The sequence below is a fragment of the Lagenorhynchus albirostris genome, chromosome 9 (assembly GCF_949774975.1).
Source record: "Lagenorhynchus albirostris chromosome 9, mLagAlb1.1, whole genome shotgun sequence".
Lineage (NCBI taxonomy): Eukaryota > Metazoa > Chordata > Mammalia > Artiodactyla > Delphinidae > Lagenorhynchus > Lagenorhynchus albirostris.
Genome location: NC_083103.1, coordinates 5119035 through 5140521, shown reverse-complemented (window position 1 = coordinate 5140521; position 21487 = coordinate 5119035). Strand labels below are relative to the sequence as shown.

At 51.5% G+C, this 21487-nt stretch overlaps 1 protein-coding gene across 6 annotated transcripts in view; it reads right to left on the bottom strand.

Moving 5' to 3' along the window:
* Positions 1-2098: 2098 nt before the first annotated feature.
* Positions 2099-21487, bottom strand: part of CHKA (choline kinase alpha) — a 62110-nt gene continuing 42721 nt past the window's right edge. For 2 of the 6 annotated variants that reach the window (XM_060158376.1, XM_060158372.1), the window contains 8 exons: positions 17511-17644; positions 17013-17117; positions 15883-15941; positions 14207-14294; positions 13703-13811; positions 10805-10911; positions 9356-9437; positions 2099-3333 (listed from right to left, as the gene is read on the bottom strand). In XM_060158376.1, the coding sequence (XP_060014359.1) occupies positions 3274-3333; positions 9356-9437; positions 10805-10911; positions 13703-13811; positions 14207-14294; positions 15883-15941; positions 17013-17117; positions 17511-17644 (744 nt within the window). In that variant the 3' untranslated portion in view covers positions 2099-3273. Of the gene's footprint in view, positions 3334-9355; positions 9438-10804; positions 10912-12158; positions 13348-13702; positions 13812-14206; positions 14295-15882; positions 15942-17012; positions 17118-17510; positions 17645-21487 lie in introns of those variants that run through there. The other 4 variants (XM_060158374.1, XM_060158371.1, XM_060158375.1 and 1 more) reach the window with 4 other exon arrangements.

The following is a 21487-nucleotide window of genomic DNA, read 5'->3' as shown; positions in this document are numbered from 1 at the left end:
CATCTGCAACGATCCCAGTCTCTTGGGGTGAAGGGGGGCAGAACTAGGCCCAGGGAGGGCTGTTTCCAGTACATTCTAGCTCAGAAAGATTGTCCTCCCAGGCTGGGCCAGGGGGAGTGAGCTCCCCATCCTTGGGGGATATGCAAACTGGCTGTACGATGATGTCTGGGCTACCCTGGGTATGGAGGGTGGCGCCTGGCACCAGTCGGCCCATATTCTCACGTGCCTGTGCTGGCGCTGGCCCCCGGCACTCAAGATGCTCTGCAGCAGAGAGCAGCCTGGGACACCTGAGCCGGACCCGGCGCTCCACATGGGACAGTGGTGTCACACCCAAGGCCAGCTTCCCGCAGACAAGGGCAGAGGCTCGTCCAGGGCACCCTGAGAATTGCCCAGGGCTCCGAAGGTCAGAAAAGGGCAGAGCCGGACTCCAGGCCCTGCCTCCCCAGAGGCCACAGTCTTCCCCCATCCCTCCCTGGTGGGCAGTCCTGCTGCCAGGCCATCCTTCCGCTGGGGGGAGGGTGGTGGCATCCTCGGGCCTCTCTGGTCTGGGTCCCACCCCCAGCTGGGTGGCAGAGCCAGTGCTTCCCAGAGGCCTCGTTTTCTCCTGCTGAGGAGCTGCCAAGTAGTTCTTCCGGCTGGAGGCCCTGGGAACAAAGGCTGCCTTGAAGGCAGAGACGCCCTGGGCGCGGCGAGCCGGGAGGCCTGGCCCCATAACCTGGCCCCGTCACCGTGGCTCTCAGTCTGGCCAGTTGCCGGGAGGAGCCTGTCCCTCCAGAGCCCAGGGCTGCCCCGCTCAAGGCCCCCAGATGCTGGGCTGGGGTATGAGGGGCTGTCTGGCTGCAGTATGACACGCCTGGCAGAGACTTGGCTCCAGGAAACGTTGAGAGCAGTGTCTGGTTAGGAACAGAGCGGGTGGTGCGCGTCTCAGGATCTGGCCCAAGCCCAGGACTCCAAGCTCTACCTTCCTGGGGAGCAGAGCTATGCAGAGACTCGCAGGGTGGGGCAGGTGAGGGGAACCCTAAGCAGGGGCTCAGCGCCGAGAATGTGGCATGTTTCGGGGGTGGGTGGCAGGTGTGACCCCAGGGAGACACTAGCTGGCCCTGCCCTGGCTTTGACGCGTGGACAGCCTGGCTGGAGAGGGCTGGCTGCTGGGGAACCAGCATGCGCAAAGGCACTGGAGGGGGCGCCCCTGGGGCGTGGGGGTCACATCAGGAGACACAGAGATGGGGGGGTCACCTGCACTGGGGACAGGCCTGCTCGGGCAAGTGTACGGTCTAATCCAGGAGGATGACTGAGCGAACAGATGGGCATCCCAGGAATTCCACAGACAGAGAATGCAAGTGATAGCCAGCGAGTGGATGTGAGGGAGACTGACCCCAAAGCCACCTGGCAGAGGAAAGCGCGAGAGGGCCTGGTATCTTAGGGACGAGAGGGGCAGGGGGCGGGCAAGGCCGGTCGGACCCTGTGGGCACAGGCAGGAGCTGGGAGCTGTGTTCTAAGATCTCACACACAGGGCAGCAGCATCTAGGGCTGTTGGGTTTTTTAAAAGAACTTTATTTTTGGCTGCACTGGGTCTTCGTTGCTGCACGCGGGCTTTCTCTAGTTGCGGTGAGCGGGGGCTACTCTTCTTTGCGGTGCGGGGGGTTCTCACTGCGGGGGCTTCTCTTGTTGTGCAGCATGGGTTCTAGGCGCGCAGGCTTCAGTAGTTGTGGCACGCAGGCTCTAGAGCACAGGCTCAGTAGTTGTGGCGCACGGGTTTAGCTGCTCCGTGGCATGTGGGATCTTCCCAGACCAGGGCTCGAACCTGTGTCCCCTGCACTGGCAGGCGGATTCTTAACCACTGTGCCACCAGGGAAGTCCCTAGGACTCAGTTTTATTGCTTGGATATCATAACACACTCACCTGGTTAAAACTTTCGGTGTCTAGCAGGCCGGGCAGCGGAAGTCCCCCTCCTGCCCTGACCCAGCCGCTCAGTTCCCTCCTGGACAGCCCGGTGCTCCCCCCTCCCTCCCGCCCAAGGGCTTCGCCTCCGGAGCTGGGTGGACGCACTGGAGACCTCCCCGAGACTAGGGATGCATCCGAGGGTGACAGCAGAGGATGAGCTTTTATGTTTTTTATTGTTTGTATAGTACAGTCTTTGTGGTAGCAGGAATGTATGCACAAAAAACAATTCAAATAAGAGTTCAGAGTGAAAAAAAAATTTATCCCAAAGGATTTTTAATACATATGGATTTCACAGCTATACTCTATCCCCGCCCCCATACTCCACATACAGGCTGCGGTTTCCCATCAGAACGACCACATGAGGTACACTGGGGAGCAGTGAGGGCAAGGTTTCCCTCCCGCACCCAGCACACCGAGGCCCCAGCACCAGGGCGACAGGAGGCTTCCCTGGGGCACGACCATGCCTGGGGGCGGGCAGCTGGCCCTGTCACAAGAGCCCAGCTCCAGGCTGAGCAGAGGTGGAGGGGAAAAGGCTGCAGAGTGTGGGACAAAGCAGCCCGCTCCCTACCAGGAAAGCGGATTGGGCAGTGGGGGTGCCGGGGTGGGCATGTGTGTCCACGTGTCCCCGTGCAGCCTGCTGGCCCTCTGTGGTCACGGCCCACTGCCTGCCCCAGAGCCGGGGTTAATAAAGCACTTTCAGTTAGAGGGCATGGCGGGGCTGCATCCAGTTAGGGTGAGATTCATCTGAGATTCATCTGCAGAGGAAAACACGGATGACAGGCAGCAGTCAGCGGGCAGCCACAGTCATCCCCGCCTCTGTGCACCTCGGGGGCGGTCTGCATCTCCCAGGACCCCGGTCAGGCCACGGGGCATCGGCAGTGTCGCTGCCCACTCGCCGCCCTACACACCCGTTACCTACAGAAAGCCCGGTCGGCACTGTTCACCAGCGCGGTCATTAACATCCTTTAAAGATCAACATTAACCAAAAGGCACCTGCAGTGACACTGCTTACTCTTGCTGTCTGCCCCACCTGACTGAAGTAGAAAATGCCTTCTCTAGATTAAGGGGGTCTGAGATGTTGCACTATTGCACTAGTGTACTATAATTCTGCTTCCTGATCTCATGTCAGAGTCCTAGAGAAATCGTAAACAAGATATGAAATAAATGTTCCTCAATTTTAATACAGTCTTTCGTATCATACACATCTGTGTTCGGCAGCGAGACGTCCGAGCCTTCTTGCTGCAGATACAGTAGTCGGAGCACAGAGGGAGCCTCGGGCTCGGCCGCCCCCGCGCAGTCCAGGGATGCAGCGCAGGCAGGCCTCCCCAGTCACACCCCAAGCTTCCTCTTCTGGTCGAAATAGGCATCGAACCTGGCCTGGGCATACTCCTAGGAGACAGAAGGAAGAGGGGCCTCACCAAGGGTCCCGCCCGCCCCCCGGCACAGAGCAGAGCAGCTCCGTGTGCTGCAGGCCATCCAGGAGCCGCGCTGCTCTCAGGACGGTCCTCTCCCGCTGGCAGCAGCCCCGGTCACCGCCTTCCCTTTACCCTCAACGTTCCCCACTCGATCAGCTGCGCCGGCCCGGCCCTGCCATCCCAGACAGGAGACGGGACTTCTATGTATCTGGTGCAGCATGGTTCACCGACTCATTCACCTTGAACGCTACAGACGCGGACTGACGGACACAACAGAGGCTTCTCTGTCAAAGCCCAAGGTCCCTGGGGCGTTAGCAAGGGTAGACAGACGGTAGGTGCCACCTGTTTGCTGCAGCACCATTACTAAAAGGACACCAGGAGGGAAGTGAGAAAACCTGGCCAGCCACCGGGCCCCTGGGTCCCTTGCCCTGTCTGCCCACCGGTGTGCAGAACACAGTCTCTCAAGGGCCACTCCAAATCGAAAAGTCTGCAGTGCTAACTGCCAAGATCACAGCACCACTTCAAAAAAAATTAACGTTGAGGTATAATTTATATACCACAAAGCTTAACTCATTTAAAACGTGCGGTGTTCGCTAATGCACACACCTAGCTCAACGCCAACACCACAATCACCCTCAAGGTCCTCCTGGGTCTCTGTAGTCAAGCCCACCAGATCGCGACAGAAAGCGTCCACGTGAGTGTGTAATCGTCCGCTACGTCCCCTCTGGTGTCTGGCTTGTGACTAAGACACATCCACGCTGCCGTGGGCGGCAGTGTTCGTGGCTGAGTAGTTTTCTGTGATATGGCTCCAACACAGTGTGTTCACCCAGTCATCTGCTGATGGGCATGTAGGTTGTTTCCAGTTTGGCGCTACTGAAAATAAAGCTGCTGTGAGCACTTGAATACAAGTCTTGGCGTGGAAACAGGCTTTCATTTCTCTTGGATCAATACCAAAGAGAGGGACTGCTGGGTTGTATGGTAAGTGTAGGGTTTTTTTTTTGTTTTCTTTTCTTTTTAACTTTTAATTTTATTGAAGTACAGTCGATTTAAATTTACTTATTTATTTTGGAGGCTGCTTTGGGTCTTTGCTGCTGTGCACGGGCTTTCTCTAGTTGCAGCGAGCAGGGCCTACTCTTCATTGCGGCATGCGGGCTTCTCATTGCGGTTGCTTCTCTTGTTGTGGAGCACGGGCTCTAGGTGTGCGGGCTTCAGTAGCTGTGGCACGTGGGCTCAGTAGTTGTGGTGCATGGGCTTAGTTGCTCCGTGGCACGTGGGATGTTCCCAGATCAGGGATTGAACCCGTATCCCCTGCGTTGGCAGGCGGATTCTTAACCACTGTGCCACCAGGGAGGTTCCGGTATGTGTATGACTTTATAAGAGGCTCTCCAACTGTTTTCCACGCTGGTTTCACCCTTTTACATTCCCACCAGCAATGTATATGAGGTCAGCTGCTCCACAGTCTTGCCAACATTTGGTATCGTGAGTTTAAGTTGTAGCCATTGTCATGGGTGTGCAAGGCATCTCACTGGGGCTTTAACTTGCATTTCCTTTATGACTTTGTATCAAGCAGATGAAAAGATGCTTACTGGCCATTAGTTTACCTTCCGTGTAGTGTTCAAATCTTTTGTCCACTTATAAAGTAGGTTGTTTGGTTTCTTGCTGAGTTATGAGTTCTTTATATATTCTAAATACAAGTCCTTTGTCAGATATAAATTTGCCTTACTTTCTCCCAGTCCGTGGTTGGGCTTTTCATTTTCTTAATGGTGTCTTTCAAAGAACAAAAGTTTTAAATTTTGATTAAGTCCAATTTACTGTATTTTTTTTTTCTTTGAGGGTTAGTGCTTTATGTGACCTAAGAAATCTTTGCCACAGTTACGAAGCTTCTCTCCCATTTTAGCTTTTACATTTAGGTCTATTACCTGTTTCAAGTCAATTTCTGTGTAGAGCGCAAGTTCATAGTTCATTATTTTTTTCCATATGGCTTATTCGGTTGTCCCCGCATCATTTCTGGAAAATCTAATCCTTTCCACAATGCATTACCTTGGCCTTTCTGTGGAATGCCAGTTACCTATATGTGTAGGAAGGAGTCTATTTCTGGGAACTCTAGTCTGTTCCATCTGATTTATGTTTATCTTACGACCAACACCACATGGTCTTAATTACTGTGCTTAGTAAGTCTTGAATCAGGTAGCCTAAGTCTTCCAACGTGGTTCTAGTTAGTTTTAGTGTTTTAGTTATTCCAGGGCCTTTGCATTTTCACATACGTTTTAGAATCAGCTTGTCAATTTCTATCAAAAGCCTGTGGGGATTCTGCTGGGGTCACGGAGACGACAGAAGATAGTTTGGGGAGAATGGAAGTCTTAAGATTAGGTCTTCTGGGGCTTCCCTGGTGGCGCAGTGGTTTACAGTCCACCTGCCGATGCAGGAGACATGGGTTCGTGCCCCGGTCTGGGAAGATCCCACATGCCGCGGAGCGGCTGGGCCCGTGAGCCATGGCCGCTGAGCCTGTGCTCCGCAACCGGAGAGGCCACGACAGTGAGAGGCCCGCATACAGCAAAAAAAAAAAAAAAAAAAGATTAGGTCTTCTGAATCCACAGATGTGGTTATCTCTATTTAGGTTCTTTTAGCAATGTTTTATAGTTGTCAGTGTAAAGATCATGCAATACTTGAAAAATGTTATCCCCAAGTATTTCAAGTTTTTTATGCCATCGTAAACACAATTAAAAATTTTTCATTTACAGTTGCTTCTAGCACGTAGAAATGCAAGTGGGTTTTGCATACTGACCTTGTATCCTACGACCCTGATAAACTCACTCAGTAGTTATTAAATAGCTCTTCTACTGATTCCTCTAGATTTTTTCATGTGCATGATCATGTCACCTATAAATATAAGGCAGTTCTTCTTCTTCCTTTCTGGTACTTCTGCATTTTCTTTCTTTTTCTTGCCTTCCTTTGCTGGCTAGGCGCCCCAGCAGCCTGTGAGGAGAAGTGAGCACGAACAGCCTTGCCTTGCTCTATATTTGGGGCAGAGGTGGGAGGAGCATTCAGTGCTTTACCATCCATTACCACGGCAGCTGTACAAGAGGTGTGTATATGCCCTCTACCTGGTTGAGGAAGTTCTCCTCTATCACTAGTTCGCTGAGACTTTCTATCATGAACAGGTGTTGAATTCTATCAAATGCTTTTCCTGCATTCACTAAGATGATTGTATGGTTTTTCTCCTTTATTCTGTTAATACGGTGAATTACACTAATAGGTTTTTCAAATGTTGACGTTAACCTTGCATTCCAGGGATAAATCCCACTTGGTCATAAAATATTATCCTTTTACCTAAGTTGGATTTACTTTTTGCCAGTATTTTGATAATGGTTTGGGGGTAATGTTCATGAAAAGCAGTGATCTGCAGTCTTCTTGAAATGTCCTTGTCTAGTTTTGGTGTCAGGGTCATGCTAGCCTCATCGAATGAGTTGAGAAGTGATCCCTCTCCCTTTATTTTCTACAAGTCTGTAGGGCTGTTATTATTTCTTCCTTAAATATTTGATGATATTCACCAGGACCTAGAGTTTATAGGTTTTTTTTTTTTTAAGAGGGTGTATGTAGCCTTGAATGCGTGGCTGAGGAGGCTAGTAGCATTTATGGTTTTTTAAAAATTAATTAATTATTTCTGGCTGCATCCGGTCTTCGCTGCTGCACGTGGGCTTTCTCTAGTTGTGGCGAGTGGGGGCTACTCTTCATTGCGGTGCCCTTCTCATCACGGTGGCTTCTCTTGTTGCAGAGCACGGGCTCTAGGTGCGCGGGCTTCAGTAGGTGTGGCCCAAGAGCTCTTGAGCACAGGCTCAGTAGTTGTGGCGCACAGGCTTCGTTGCTCCGTGGCATGTGCGATCTTCCCAGACCAGGGCTCGAACCCGTGTCCACTGCATTGGCAGGCGGATTCTTAACCACTGCGCCACTAGGGAAGTCCCAAATCTATAGGTTTCTGATTATGAGTTCACCTTATTTAAATAACTATATGGCCATTTCTTACGTCAGTTTTGGTCATCTGTATCTTCCAAGAAATTGGCACACTTCAGGCAGGTTGTCAAATCCGTGGGCAGAGTTCATCGTCGTCTTCTACTTGAAGATCTATAGAGTCTGTAGTGATGGCCTCTCTTTGTACCCGGTTTTGGCAATGTTTGCCTTCTCTTTTCTTTCTTGCTTAGTACAGCCAGAGGTTTATAAATACTTTTGTGGCATCATTAATTCTATTTTTTGTCCATTTTATATTTCAATGATTTCTGCTCTTACCTTCATTCTACTTCTATCTACTTTGGGCTTAGTTGGTTTTCCTCTTTCTAGCTTCTCAAGGTAGCAGCTTGTATCACTGGCTTGAGAACTTCCTTCACATCCAAGACAACATTTAAGCTGCAAAGCCGTAAGTTTCCAAATGCTGCTTTAGCTGCATCCCACAAATTCTGGCATGTTGTGTTTTTATTATAATTCCAAATATTTTCTAATTGTCCTTGTAATTTCTCATTTGATCCAGGGTTTATTTAGAAGTATACAGTTTAATTTCCAAATAACTGAGAATTCTCCAGATATTTTTGTGGTTGCTGGTTACTGATTTCCAATTAAATTGCACTGTGGTCAGAGAACTTACTCTGCAGTGCATTTGAGGCCTGTTTCACAGCCCAGCCTGTGGCCTATCCTGATGAAGACTCCACATTCTCTGACAAGGATGTCTGTCCTGCAGCTGTTTGGGCTCCACCCGTGTTCGTCAGGTTGAGCTGGCTGGGGTGATGATGTTCAGGTGTCCACCCTGCCTGTGGCAGGGTTTCCTGGGTCCACCCGCTACCTAGAGGTGTGCAATCTACTTGGTGAATAGTAGATTCCCCCTTTCCTTTCAGCTTTGTCACTTTTTGCTCTATGTCTTTTGTTTCGGTCTGTTTAGTTTTGGCCGTGCTGTGCGGCACGTGGGATCTTAGTTCTCTGACCAGGGATGGAACCCGTGCCCGCTGCAGTGGAAGCGTACTGTCTTAACCACTGGACCGCCAGGGAAGTCCCTGCTCTGTGTCTTTTGAAGAATTCAGGGGCACACACACTGAGGGTCTCTCTATGTCCTGCAGATGAAGTGATGCCCTCACTAGGATGCAACGCCCTTCTCTACCTTCGGTGGTTTTCCTTCTCTGAAGTCCACTTTGTCTTACAGTAACATCTAACCATGACTCCAAATCTGCTTTAAAAATCCAAATTTCCCCTTCTTTTGCCTAAGAGCATCTGTGCATTACCAAATCTTCTGCCTAGAAGCAGAAACCATCCTCACTGAGGACCGAGGAGAACAAAATGTACCAGTCCTTTCCCACCACCTGTCCCAAAGCAAGGTGCTCGCTACACCTGTGTGCACCCCTGCCCCAGGACGCCCCCCACCACTCACTACAGAGCAAAGTAAAATGCCAAGGACACCGCTTAGGTTAGAATAAAAAGACAGCCTGGTTTGGTCCAAACTTGCTGCACAAAAGCGGGTCTAACTCAATCAGCACCAGCTTCCAACTCTTAAGTCGGGTGCTGTAGGCCAGAGGATGGGGTTTTAACAGGTGAATAAAACAAGGCACGGTAGGTAACCCCACCACCGTTCCTTCACTCAGTGTCCCTTCTGTCAGAAGGGACTGAGGTCGGGGCTGGACCTCAAGGGTCTGGATTTCTACATCCCCCATCAGAACCACAGGACCACAGAGCACTTCTCTGAAGCAGGGGAGGTGGGACCTGCTGGCCCTGGGAGTGAGGGCAACTTCCACAGGCAGACACAGCAGCAGCAAAAGTGGCTTCAATTATGCAGCCTTCCTTTCTCCCCCAGCTTCCCCGGGGGGAGCCCGCTGTCCTGGTGCTGGTCACCTGGTTCAGGTACTCGGAGGGGAACAGGTAACCCCCTGGGAGGAACAGGCATTTACTGCCGAGCATTCACGTACATGGAAGCATTTCTTTCCTGGGAGCAGAAGAGAAAAACTACCCCCAAAACATACCATGTACCCAAATTCAATGGATGAAATCTTGGCCTGTACGATGGACCAAAGTCCCCAGAAGAAATGGGACGCAAGGGCAAACCTGTAATTACAAAAGCAGGAAATGCACATGAGATGTGTGGGACCAGCTGGAGGACCGATTACATCATTTCCTGCCAGATGGACGTTCTAACTCATCTGGGTGCAAACTGTCTGCCTTGGCCGACCCAGTGGGACAATATTCCACGGCAACAGAGCAGCAGGAGCCCACAGCCGTCCTCTCCCCACCGCTGGCCAGTGACCTTGCAGGTGCGAACACCCCGACTCCCTGTCCCTGGCACACGGAACACTCGCAGGACCCACCCGGAGGCCTCAGTGGCCGCTGCTGGTGAAGCGTGGGTCACACAGGGAGAGAAACCCTCTGGCACGCGTGTGAGCGCACAGCCTTGGCGGCCCCTACCCCACCAGCAACAGGTGGAGGAAAGCGCGGGCCTCCGGACAGCCTGCTGCCATCCCCCATGCCCCTCTCCCCAGGAAGTGAATCAGGAGGAGGGTGTGGCCAGGTCCCCACCTCTAGGCTGTGCCACGTTCCTCTTCACTGCGAATCCAAGTTCTTCTCAAAACGATAAAGATAAAGCTCTAATTCAGGAACGAGGGCTTCGGTGCTGCCCTTACCAGACCTGATTCTGCTTCTCTTCATCCCTGACCCACTAGATCCCCTGGTGCTACCCTTTCTGTCTGGGTCTCCTCCACCTCCGCTTTCCTATTTCCATCTGATCAAGAACCAGAGAGGGAAGCTCTCTTCTGCAGGCGGAGCCGAGGGGCCACCAGGGTGGCCTCAGCTCAATGAGAGGACTGTGGACAGTTCCGAGGACACGAAGGAGGTGCTCTATGCTGAGGGAGGAGGGCCACAGCCACTCAAACCGTCACTGTTAACAAATAATCTCATGGAAGACCCCAAAGATTAGGAATAACTCAGGCCTCCTGACCAAAGAGATGAGTGAGTGTGAGAACACAGTGATCTAGACCTTTGCAGAATCTGGAGCTTTCTCAGCCCTGCTTTGACAGCTGTTGAGAAAACAGATTTTTAATTCTTTTCTAGGAGAACCATGTTACTCGGTGGCACCCAGCTCTCCAGGAGCACGAGTGAGAAGAGTGTGCAGGCCCTGGCAGCAGCGGCTGTGCAGCAGAGTCCGCGGCGGGGATGACGGTTCGGAACGGCACCCTCGCTCCCTGACCTAGTGCACAGACCCTGCTCTCCTCACTGGCTGTGTGCTGAAATCTGGGGGATCCGAACACACTCGGCCACATGGACAAGAACCAAATGTTCTGTTTTTGACAACGTACAAGACCTCGAGATGTATGGTCGTGAGGGAGCTCCTAAAATACTCCTGTTTGCAAGGAGGCATCCCAAGTACGCGCTATAAAGAGGGAAGCTATCGTTACAAACCGACAAAGGAAAAAAATTACCTATTGACTTCAAGCAACATTTCTTCTTCTATAACGGACTTTTCTTCATTACTGAGGTTTTCAAATTCATTTTGGAATGCAGCCAAGTAATTGGAAATGAAATGGAGCTTAAAAAAAAAGCAATGACATTAGGATCAATGATGGTTAAAAACAGGTGATGTCAATGCTGTCACGAAGTGCACACGTCAAGCGTGACTCTTCCGGACGTCAGCAAAGCCCGCCACCCTGCTCTGCCCAGGGGCGTGGTCCAGGGAGCTCACCCACCCGGCTGGGTTCACCGGGTTACAGTCAGAGAACTAATGGACTCGATGCCATACTGTCGGCAAGACCACTACTGCTTCTGCAGAAAGTAATTTAGGTAGAGTCGTTCCTTCTAACTCACACTCCTGTCTTCCACTGACCGCAAAGCAGGGTCAGCCTACTCCACACCTCCCCAGCCTGGCTGCTGCTCCGCGCGGCACTGGCACGAGGCACCAGGGCACCCGGATGCTCGTCGGCAGATGCTGCCTCAGGGCAGGCGCCGGACCAGGCACTGTGAAGGGGCCTTCCACCCCTAAGATGCTGTGATGATGTCCACACTTATGTCCATAAACTGGCAGTGTCTGATTCTGGTTTGGAGAAGACAGTTTACCCTAAGGTTCTACCAGGCTGCACGTTGAGTCTACACATGAATTAGGATTTATGAGAGCCCTTGTTCTTCACTATTTCATACCATATCAAAAGGCAGCAGAACACAGCCAACCTCGGCTTGTTTGCTTTTGTAAAGAAGAAAACAGCCGTCAGTCTTTCTCCCTGTTAGAACCCTTGCTACCTGGTTACCCGGCTGGAAGGCGCTCCCCACCCTTTCCCTGGGTCGCCTCTTCCATCTTCCTGCTCTGAAGTCGGCTCTCTTACACTACGCCCCCTCCTCCACCAGAAAGCATCATTCAAGATCAAGCACTGTCCTAGGCAGGGGGCCGTAGATTCTGAAGTAAACCTGGCACGAAAAAGATGACTGCTGATACCTATTAAATTCTGTGTAACAGGCACACTCCCCACGACAACAAAATAATTTTTGCAGATGAGAAAACTGAGGCACAGAAATAGTACGTTACAACCAGCAGTGGCAGATCTGGGATTGAAATCCAGGCCCATTAGTTTTTAGAACCCATGCTTGAACCACCACCCTAGATGGTTTAATTTCTTGGAGACCCTAAACGCTGAAGGTGGCAAATGAAGATGGAAAATCTGAAGAGACTGAAACCCTAAGAAAGTGGTAATTAATGACCCTCCCTCCCCCAAAAGTTCTAGGCCCAGATGGTTTTATGGGCAAAATCTACCAAACTTTCAAACAACACCATCTTAGATAAATTTGTTCCAGAAAATAAAAAGGGACACTCAACTCATTTTGTAAGACTAGTATAATTTTTATTCCAAAAGCAGGTATGAATACTTTTTTAAATGAACATTAAAGTCCTGTTTCACATATATGCATAGATGTAAATCTCCTAAAATAAGAAATTGCCTAACTGGATCCAACAGAGCATTACAAAACAACGTTAACTCATTCAAATAGTTTATTTCAGGAATTTCAGTATTGCTTAACATTTTAAAACACTTCAATGGATTAAAGACAGAAAAGCATGAGATTACCTCAGTAGATACAGACAGGGTATCTGACAGAGACCAACACTTGCACGTGATTTTAAAACCTCAGAAAACAGGAGTGGAGCTTCTTTACATTTCCATTGCTGTGCAGTGTCGGGGGTTACACAGCTCTGCCGCCTTCCACTAAAATGAAATCTGTCTTCTTACTGAAAATCTCCCCTCACTGGTTTGAGAGTTCTCATCTCTGGAGCTGCCTGCCCAGTGTTTATAAAAGTCTAATTTCTTTTCAGCATGGCAGGAACCTGAAGCCTGCTGTGTTCTCCTCCCTGGAGTCAACAGCCCCACGTTCTCCCACCCTTCCTACCCACATAGCTTGAACTTGAGGTCCAAAACCGTCCCGGTCACTCTGCTCTGGACACGCTCAAGGTCATCAGGTCTGCCTGAAAATAAGGCCAGAAGAGAGCAGCCCAGGTCTGGCCACACGGCAAGGCTGTATTTGAACGGCTGCCCCTGAGCGTGGCCACCTGCTGGAGACTCTCCCCATGCCCAACTCAGGCAGGTGCTCGAGAAACCTCTCCTGAGTGAGCTACTGCAGCAACTGACTGCATCCGTCCTCACCCCCGGCCCCTGGGAAACGTTCTGACCAGGCGGGGATCCCGGGAGAAGGGATGTCGGGCGGCAGGGCCGCCCAGCGCGGGCGGAGCTGCTGCCCTGCAAGGCTGGCAGAGGTGGGCGCAGTGCCCCCCTCCCCAGCCTGCTAACTTCTGCAACACTACGTACCCATCCTCAACCCAAGGCTTCGGCAGAGGCTGAAGAATGGAATAGAGGGCTTCCTGGGGAGAGATTCCCACAGGACTGATTCTCCAGTCACTGGAGTCGCATAACCCAGGACAGGAAAGGGGTCTGTGAACACTGCAACAGCTACTGAACCACGGTGCCCACAAGACTACTTCTGCCTGCACAGAGTGAAACAAACGGAGGAAAGTCAGTGATCCCCAAAAGAAGGCTAGAGAGCAGGAGGGAGGCTGGGCTTTGGGAAAACACTGGAAGGAATCACAAAGGAGGCTGTGCTCCTCTCTGACTGGACGCAGTTTACCTCTGGCACAGGGATTTAAAAAGGCTGGACTCAAATACTGAGTCTGTATCTTGACACAAAATAACATTTTAAAGCAAAAGGACCTGCTTAACCAACTCCATGGTTTTAAAAGGGCATCTTTAAAAGTGAAGCTGTACTCATCTCTGACTGGGTAAAGCTGAGGTATGTGATTTACTTCTCAGTAAGTGCACTGAATACAAACACGAGTCTCCTACCTGTTGCTTCCTGGTGGGATACTTCAGGATGTTTGCTCTGAAAAGAGGGTACTTTTCGTAATTATAATCGTACATCCATTCACAGAAATGATTCCCAATGTCGAATCCCCTGAAAAAGAGCGAGAGGCACAGAAAATGAGGCAGCAGCCCCGCTGCGAGCGCCCCCGGGCCCCCGGGGTCCCGAAAACATGAATGCTTCAGTGACGGGACAGACCAAAGCACCCTGGCCCGCTGTCTGGAGCAACCGCTCAGGAGTGCCGTCCTGCGGTCAGTGCTTTGGTGAAGCCAACGAAAGGCCAAGTTCTGGATTCTGAGGACCTGGCCCCTGCTCCCACTGATGCAGCTGAGAACAGGCTGCGCTGCCCCACGCGGCCATTGCGGCCGCTGGGACACAAAGTGCTGGCCTCCAGGGAGGAAACTTCCAACTCAGGATGGTATCGTGACCTACTTTCTCCTTCGTTCCGCACACACACAGAATACTGAAATAAAAACATTTGACTTTACCTGTAGTTGTAACTGCTGTATTCAAAGTCGATGAGCATCAGTTTCTGGTTTTCAGAATTCTCCCTGCCTTCCAGCAATAAGATATTACCTGCAAAAAGGTTTGGATGACACGACCTTTGCTCTGGGCACGTTCTGTCATCGAAGGCGCAGGTCTCCAACCACAGGGCCCAGGGTGGTTCTGATCCTGTAAGGGCATCCTGACCACGTGGCAAGCGGACGTGGCCGAGTCACGGGACGGGGGGACAGGGTGCCAGGAGCAGCACTGACCTGGGAGGCCTGGCCCGAGAGCCCTGCTGCCAGCACCCCAAGAGCAGCGTGGCCTGGGCTCCCCCCCATTTCCACACGGGGGCAAGAAGGGAAAGGTCTGCTCGGCACCCCGGAGCTCTGGCACCCCCAGCAGCCCCGAGGCGGGCGGGGCTGTGGCCCCCAGCTGGGAAGCTGGGCCCTGGTGTCCACACAGGCCCCACTGCTTTGCCCCCAAGGAGGAGAGCACAGACAGTGCTCCCACGACCATATTTCTTTCCCTTAAGGCTGAATTCTGGGCAGAAGGGGCTTGGCTGCCAGACTGGCCCCCCAGGCACATGCTCGGAGAGGCCCACGCTCTACCCAACGTGCTGCATCTCTCACGGTGGCGCTGGCGGGTGGGCTCTGCTGAGCCAGGTTCAAGGCTTTTCGGCACACATCGTCCGTTTCCGGGAGCCACTGATAGGAGAACCGGGGCCAGACCCAGTGTCCAGCTCCCGCCCCCTCCACGCTCTCCCCGTGTTGCCGTGGCTGGCGGGGGCCTCCCTCAGCCCGTCGGCGACCTCTGGGCCGTTCACCATCACCCGTTACACACACGAGGCTGCTTGACCCGACTTGCCCAGCAATCATCAGCTAATTAGTAACAGGTATTCTGGCTCAAACGAACTTGATGACAAGTCTTCACCAGGGACTGTTCTCCAAATTAAAAACAAGCCGTAGAGCCTGGAAAGGGCCCGAGGGTGGACCTCAGCCAGCTGCGCTGGGCAGGATGAGGACAGCAAGGCAAAGCCAGGCACCATGGCAGTATCAGGGGGAGGTGCCCGGCCGGATGGGGCCTCTGACGAAACTGTTATGTTTGAAATAACACTAGGTAGAGTCTGGTTACAGTAAGGGGTACATGGGAGTGCAATTTTTTAAAGCAGAGAAACCCGAAGTCATTAGAAGCATGTGAGCCAACCCTGAGAGAGAAGGGGGCCCTGGCCAGCGTGCTGGGCTGCAGGGGCAGAAGGCAAGCGCCCCCAGACTGGCCGAGGAGCCATCTTCCTCTTTGATGCCTTTCGGACTGACAAAGCCAACTGACATGTTTACCGAAAGGAGTTAAACACTGAACAAATACGTGATTTCGTGTATCCCAGCTCTCGGTTTAGTGGATATTCTCATATTTTTTCTTACAGAAATGGGATGATATCCTACACGTTTTTCTAAAACTCGCTTTTTCTCCTCTTAATGTAGCCTGGAGATTTTTCTGTTGGTTTGTATAAAACTCGACCTCACTCTTAATAGTCACACAACACTTCGTGCATGGCCGTGCCATAATTCCGTGCACCTAACCCTCTCTTCATGGGCACCTGGCATTTATCACACACACTGGAGGGAATCTTCTCAGTAGACACACGAGCCCCACCTTCAGCATAACAGGCAGCAATTCTTACCTTCCTGACAGTCATTGTGACAAAACACGACTGGAGATGGAGTGGATTCAAGTAATGATCTGGAAAAGGAAGGTTTTGCTGTTACTTCTCACCCTTTCAGCTCCCTCCCGTGGCAGGACCTCTGCACACGCTCTCCCCACTCCGGGGGGCCCTCCTCGGAGCCCTCTGACCTCGGACCCCAGGCAGAGCCCTCTGTGTCAGTCTGTTTTGACCTCTGGTTTCCTTCACAGCTCTCATCACAACCTGACATTTTTTTATTTACTTATTTTCTCTCTCTCCTAACAAAAGAGAAGCTCCTTGCAGACTGTCTTGGTCACATCTCCTCAGAACCAATCCTGATGCTGGCTCAGCAGACACTCAAATATGTGAGTAGTTAAAGGTGGAAATGCTGACACTCAGGCGATGGATGAAGGCTAGAAGCCTGCGTGCCCCCCGCACCCTGGAGACACCAGCGTAGCCTCTACTCAGAAACCAGTGTCAAGCTTCTTACTCCATCCCCCGCTAGCTTGGGCTGATCTGTTCCCCTCATCGGCTGACACTCGCTGGCCCGCCCCCATGGTTCTTGTTTTTTTTTTTTTTGGCGGTACGCGGGCCTCTCACTGTTGTGGCCTCTCCCGTTGCGGAGCACAGGCTCCGGACGCGCAGGCTCAGCAGCCATGGCTCACGGGCCCAGCCGCTCCGCGGCATGTGGGATCCTCCCAGACCGGGGCACGAACCTGCGTCCCCTGCATCGGTAGGCAGACTCCCAACCACTGCACTACCAGGGAAGCCCCTTGTTTTTCGTTTTTGTTTCAGAAAAAACCTACCGCCCTAGTCACTGACCAGGACTAGAATTCTGGAATTTTACTTCCTCCGTGAAGCCACTCATATAAAACTGTAATTCCAGATGACAGAATTAATCTGTTTAAACTTATCCCACAAAACCAATGTAAAACAGGAGAGGTGATGCCACTCATATAAAACTGTAATTCCAGATGACAGAATTAATCTGTCTAAACTCATCCCACGAAACACCAAGCCTCAGGTGATGCTTCCTAACGTTCACTGAAAGCAGGCGTGGTGACTAAGAACATTTACATTTCTGGACAGATGCACTTTTACTAAGTTAGGAAATGGAAGCAAACACTCACCTCAGGTTTTCTAGTTCCAAAGGCAGGTTGTAACTGAGGAATTTGTGGAGCTGCTTAACTTTGGATTCCCCAGTAAATTTAATTCTCAGCACTTGATTCAGGTATCTTGCAAAAGAAGGGAACAAAGGATCAGTGCTCAATTCACCTAGCTTGCTTTTGGGGCTCTAGTTCAATGTAACCATGCAAAACCCGCAGGGCCCCTGACCCCAGACGGAGAGGAGGGAAAAGGGCCTGGGGTTCAGTACACTCTAGGATGTGGATTTTCTGCCCATCTAGCCTGTTCAGGAGCATTTCTGCAAACAGTCTGCTTTCCTGGTTCAGGAATTGATTTTTACACTCAAGAACAATTTATTCATGAGACAATCATCACCAGCGGACAGCCTGTGCGCTGGTGGACCGGGGAAGGCCTCTGACCCGCACAGCAAGCAAGAGCTGCTCTGGAACCCCTGGGAGCCACCGGCGGGAAGCTAGGTGAGAGCCCAGCAGCTGATCACTTACTTTTCCATTGTTCCAAAAAGCCATTTTGGTTCCTTATTGAATGGCATTTTCATACCATGAAATCTGGCCATTTTCTCAGCTATTTCTGCAGAAATATCTGGCAAACTTAACTCTTCAGTGTCTAATCGCCGGCTCTGGAATTAAAAAGGGGAGTTAGAAGATGGCGTTCATCCAGGTAACCCTGAAGCGTGAGAGCACACAGCCCTAGAGCTAGAAGCGTCTTTCTAGGGCATCTAAGTCTCATCCAGGGCGCAAAATTCCTTCAGAACGGGCACTGTGCCCTGCAGACAGCACTACTCAGGGAGGGGCAGGCCAGCCACAAAGGGCCATTTCGCTGTGACAAAGTCCTTCTCACGCACCTATGGTCCTGCTCTCCCGTCACTCTACCCCACACTGCGGGGGGCTCCTTCCTAGGCTCAAAGCGCCGGGTCGTCAGCAGTTTATGCCGTGGCCCGCGTCCAGCTCCCCCATCGGCTCAGCCCTCCTCCCAGACACAGGGCAGGCGGTGTGGTGCTCAGAACAGCTTCCCAGCAGAAGGGGCGCCAGGTGCTCGGGGCGAGGGTTTCCCACTCCTGCCCTCGGGGCAGCTCAGCACCCAGCCTGGCCCAGAGCAGGCTCTCAGGGCAAAGCCGACCAGGGACAGGTGTGGCAGGGGGCTTCCTCCGTCTTCTGCTAGTGCAGCCTGCGGCCACACTAGTCCTGACTGCGCTTTCACGGCTACCCACGGGAGCACCTCTTATCTTTTCCAAACCAACCACTTCCCTACCGAAACCCAAAGACAGATTTTTCTGAGAATCCGAAGCCATACAGCACAGGAGTTAAGAGTGAGTGTCCCCAAGTTAGAGAAACCCCAGCTCAAATTCTGGGTTTAACACTCATTTCAACGCTACGTGGCCAAGGGTGTACTTTTATACCTCTGTGCCTCGTTCTCTGGGTTCTGTAAAATGGGAACCAGGACATCAAGTCCCCGACAGGGAGCTCTGAACTAAAGCAGACGCTGCAGGTCAAGGCCCCGGGCCAGCACCCAGCCATGGAAGTCTCAAAGGATGGCAGGTGCCTTGTGATCGGAGCTGAGAGCTCCCTGAAAGCATCAGGCTCAATCCTCCCCTCAACCCCAGACTCTCCCAAGTTATCAAGTCGCCACAAGGACAGGGAACTCGGCGTCTAGCGGCGGGACGCCAAGCACTCCTCGAGGCAGCTGGCGGAGCTTTCATTCAGCTGTTAAAGAAGGCCCGTAACTGGTTTGGCAACGGGGACAATTTAAAGCTAACGTGCTCTAACGTGAACAAATCTTGGAATCCAAGCTCTTTTCCCAGCACAAAGAGATATGAGACTGACTACCATTCTCAGAGGTCACTGCTCTCGTGTGTCTGCTGGAGGACAGCCATGGGAACAGGTGAGATGAACTTCATCTCACCCCATTCAGCGGTCAAGGGTAAACCTGGAAATAACACACGCTGACAGGCTGAGGCAAATGGAGTCGCTGTTTCTGGCGGCAGAAACAGTTGAACCCTGGCCGTTTCATATGGTTCAACCCAGCATTTTAAAATAATTTTTAAAAAATCTTTACTATGTTATGTAGTAAACGTGTACACGAGTAGAGAACTTTAAAACTTTAAAAGAAGAACAGGGACTTCCCTGGCGGTCCAATGGTTAAAACTTCACCTTCCAATGCAGGGGGTGTGGGTTCGATCCTGGTGGGGAGATAGGGAGCCAAAAAACCAAAACATAAAACAGAAGCAACATTGTAACAAATTTAATAAAGATTAAAAAAAAAAGTTAAAAAAAATTACAAAAAACAAAAAGAACAGGAGAACAGTAACTATTCCATAGACATAACCACCTATGTGCCCTGATCTCAAGGAGCTGTGTTTCCCCTCGAGACGTTTCCATTATTCTAAGTTGTGTTCACTGGTCCTCTACCTTTTCTAAAAAGGGAAGTTTTATCACATGTGTATTTATTTATTTTTTAAATTTATTTATTTATTTTTTGGTGGTACATGGGCCTCTCACTGTGGTGGCCTCTCCCATTGCAGAGCACAGGCTCCGGATGCACAGGCCCAGCGGCCATGGCTCCGGGCCTAGCCGCTCCGCAGCATGTGGGATCTTCCCGGACTGGGGCACGAACTCGTGTCTCCTGCATCGGCAGAGGGACTCTCAACCACTGCGCCACCAGGGAAGCCCCTTTTTAAAATTTTTCTTTTAGGTAAGTAGTGGATTTATTTAGAGAGAAACACACTCCACAGACAGAGTGTGGGCCATCGTAGAAGGTGAGAGCGGCCCACGTGTGTATTTATTAAACAATTTGTATCTTGCTTTTTACTGGGCTTTATACGAATGCTATGATACCATTTGTAGCCTTCTGCAATTTGGTTTTATCAACATTATGTTTTTTAAGATGGATCCACGTTGGCACTTATAACCATACAAAGTGTTTTGTATTTCCAAAATTCTAATGCTTTGTTATCTCATTTGATTCTCATGCTAGACAGATGTTACTGTCTTTAATAGGAAAACTATAAATAAAACTATAAATAAACTACAGGGATTTCCCTGGTGGCGCAGTGGTTAAGAATCCGCCTGCCAATGCAGGAGACACCCGTTGGAGCCCTGGTCCGGGAAGATCCCACATGCCGCGGAGCAACTAAGCCTGTGCGCCACAACTACAGAGCCTGCACTCTCGAGCCCGTGAGCCACAAATGCTGAGCCCGTGTGCCACAACTACTGAAGCCCATGAGCCTAGAGCCCATGCTCCGCAACAAGGAGCCACCGCAACGAGAAGCCCACGCACCGCTACGAAGAGTAGCCCCTGCTCACTGTGACTAGAAAAAGCCCGTGCACAGCAACAAAGAGACAATGCAGCCAAAAATAAATAAATAAATTTATATTAAAAACAAAAAAACCTACAGCCAGGTGCCAGGGAAAAGACTGAAAGGCCTCTTCCATGTAGGGAGGTACATCCATGCCTTCAAGCATGCCCCAGGCTGGCAGCTGCCACACACGGCACCACGTGCGAACGAGAAGAGGGCACCACGCCCCCTCCAGCCCCCGCTGGACGCAGGCCTGGCGAGCAGAGCACCCTGTCGGCCAGGTGTCCTTGTGCTCTGCACCACCTGCACGACTGTACCGGGCGGCCCTGCACACCGAGGCCTCTCATGGCCAAGACATCACATGAGGCAAGACATGAAGGCAGCAGCCCCTAGCCCTTAGGGAGCTCACAGAGCTCAAGAAGGGGTGCCCTTCCACGAGCGGAAACACAGGCCAGCAAGGCTCGGCATCTCCACCCAAACGAGCCGGTCACGAGGCCCAGACCTGCCCCACACTCAACTTTATAGGGAACTCTTGAGGCTTAAAGCCCTCTTCGGGGTTTGGGGCTCAGGGTACAGGGCACGGGGCACAGGGCGGGGGCTATGCACACAGAACTCTAAACAAGGCACACTGGCGGATGCTAGGGCAACACTAACAATGCCTCAGCACAGCAGGGAAGGGAAAACAGTCCTGCAAACAGAGGATCTGAGCAAGGCCTTGAAATGTGAAGGAACTTGACAGGCACATGAGGGCAGGGGAGACCCTAAAGTGAGGCGGGGGGGCAGTGGGAGACAAGGGAAAGAGCAGTGGTGGCGCCCGCAGGGCAAAGACCAGACACGTGGCACAGTGCGGGCAGGGCCACGTCCTGCAGCAGGTTCTATAACCAAGGCCCGGAAGTTGTTAGGTTTCACAAACAGGCCTCCTCGGAGATTCTGGGGGTCCGGTCCCAGACCAGCACAGTAAAGCGACCGCAACAAAGCAAGTCACGTGAATTTTCTGGTTTCCTAGCGTGTCCAAAAGTAATGTTTACACTACACTTCAGTCTATTAAGTGGCAATCACATTATGTCTCAAAAAACAATGTACATACCTTAATTACAAAATATCTTATTGCTCAGAAATGCTAACCACTGTCTGACAATGCAGGGCCACCACAGACCTTCTATTTGT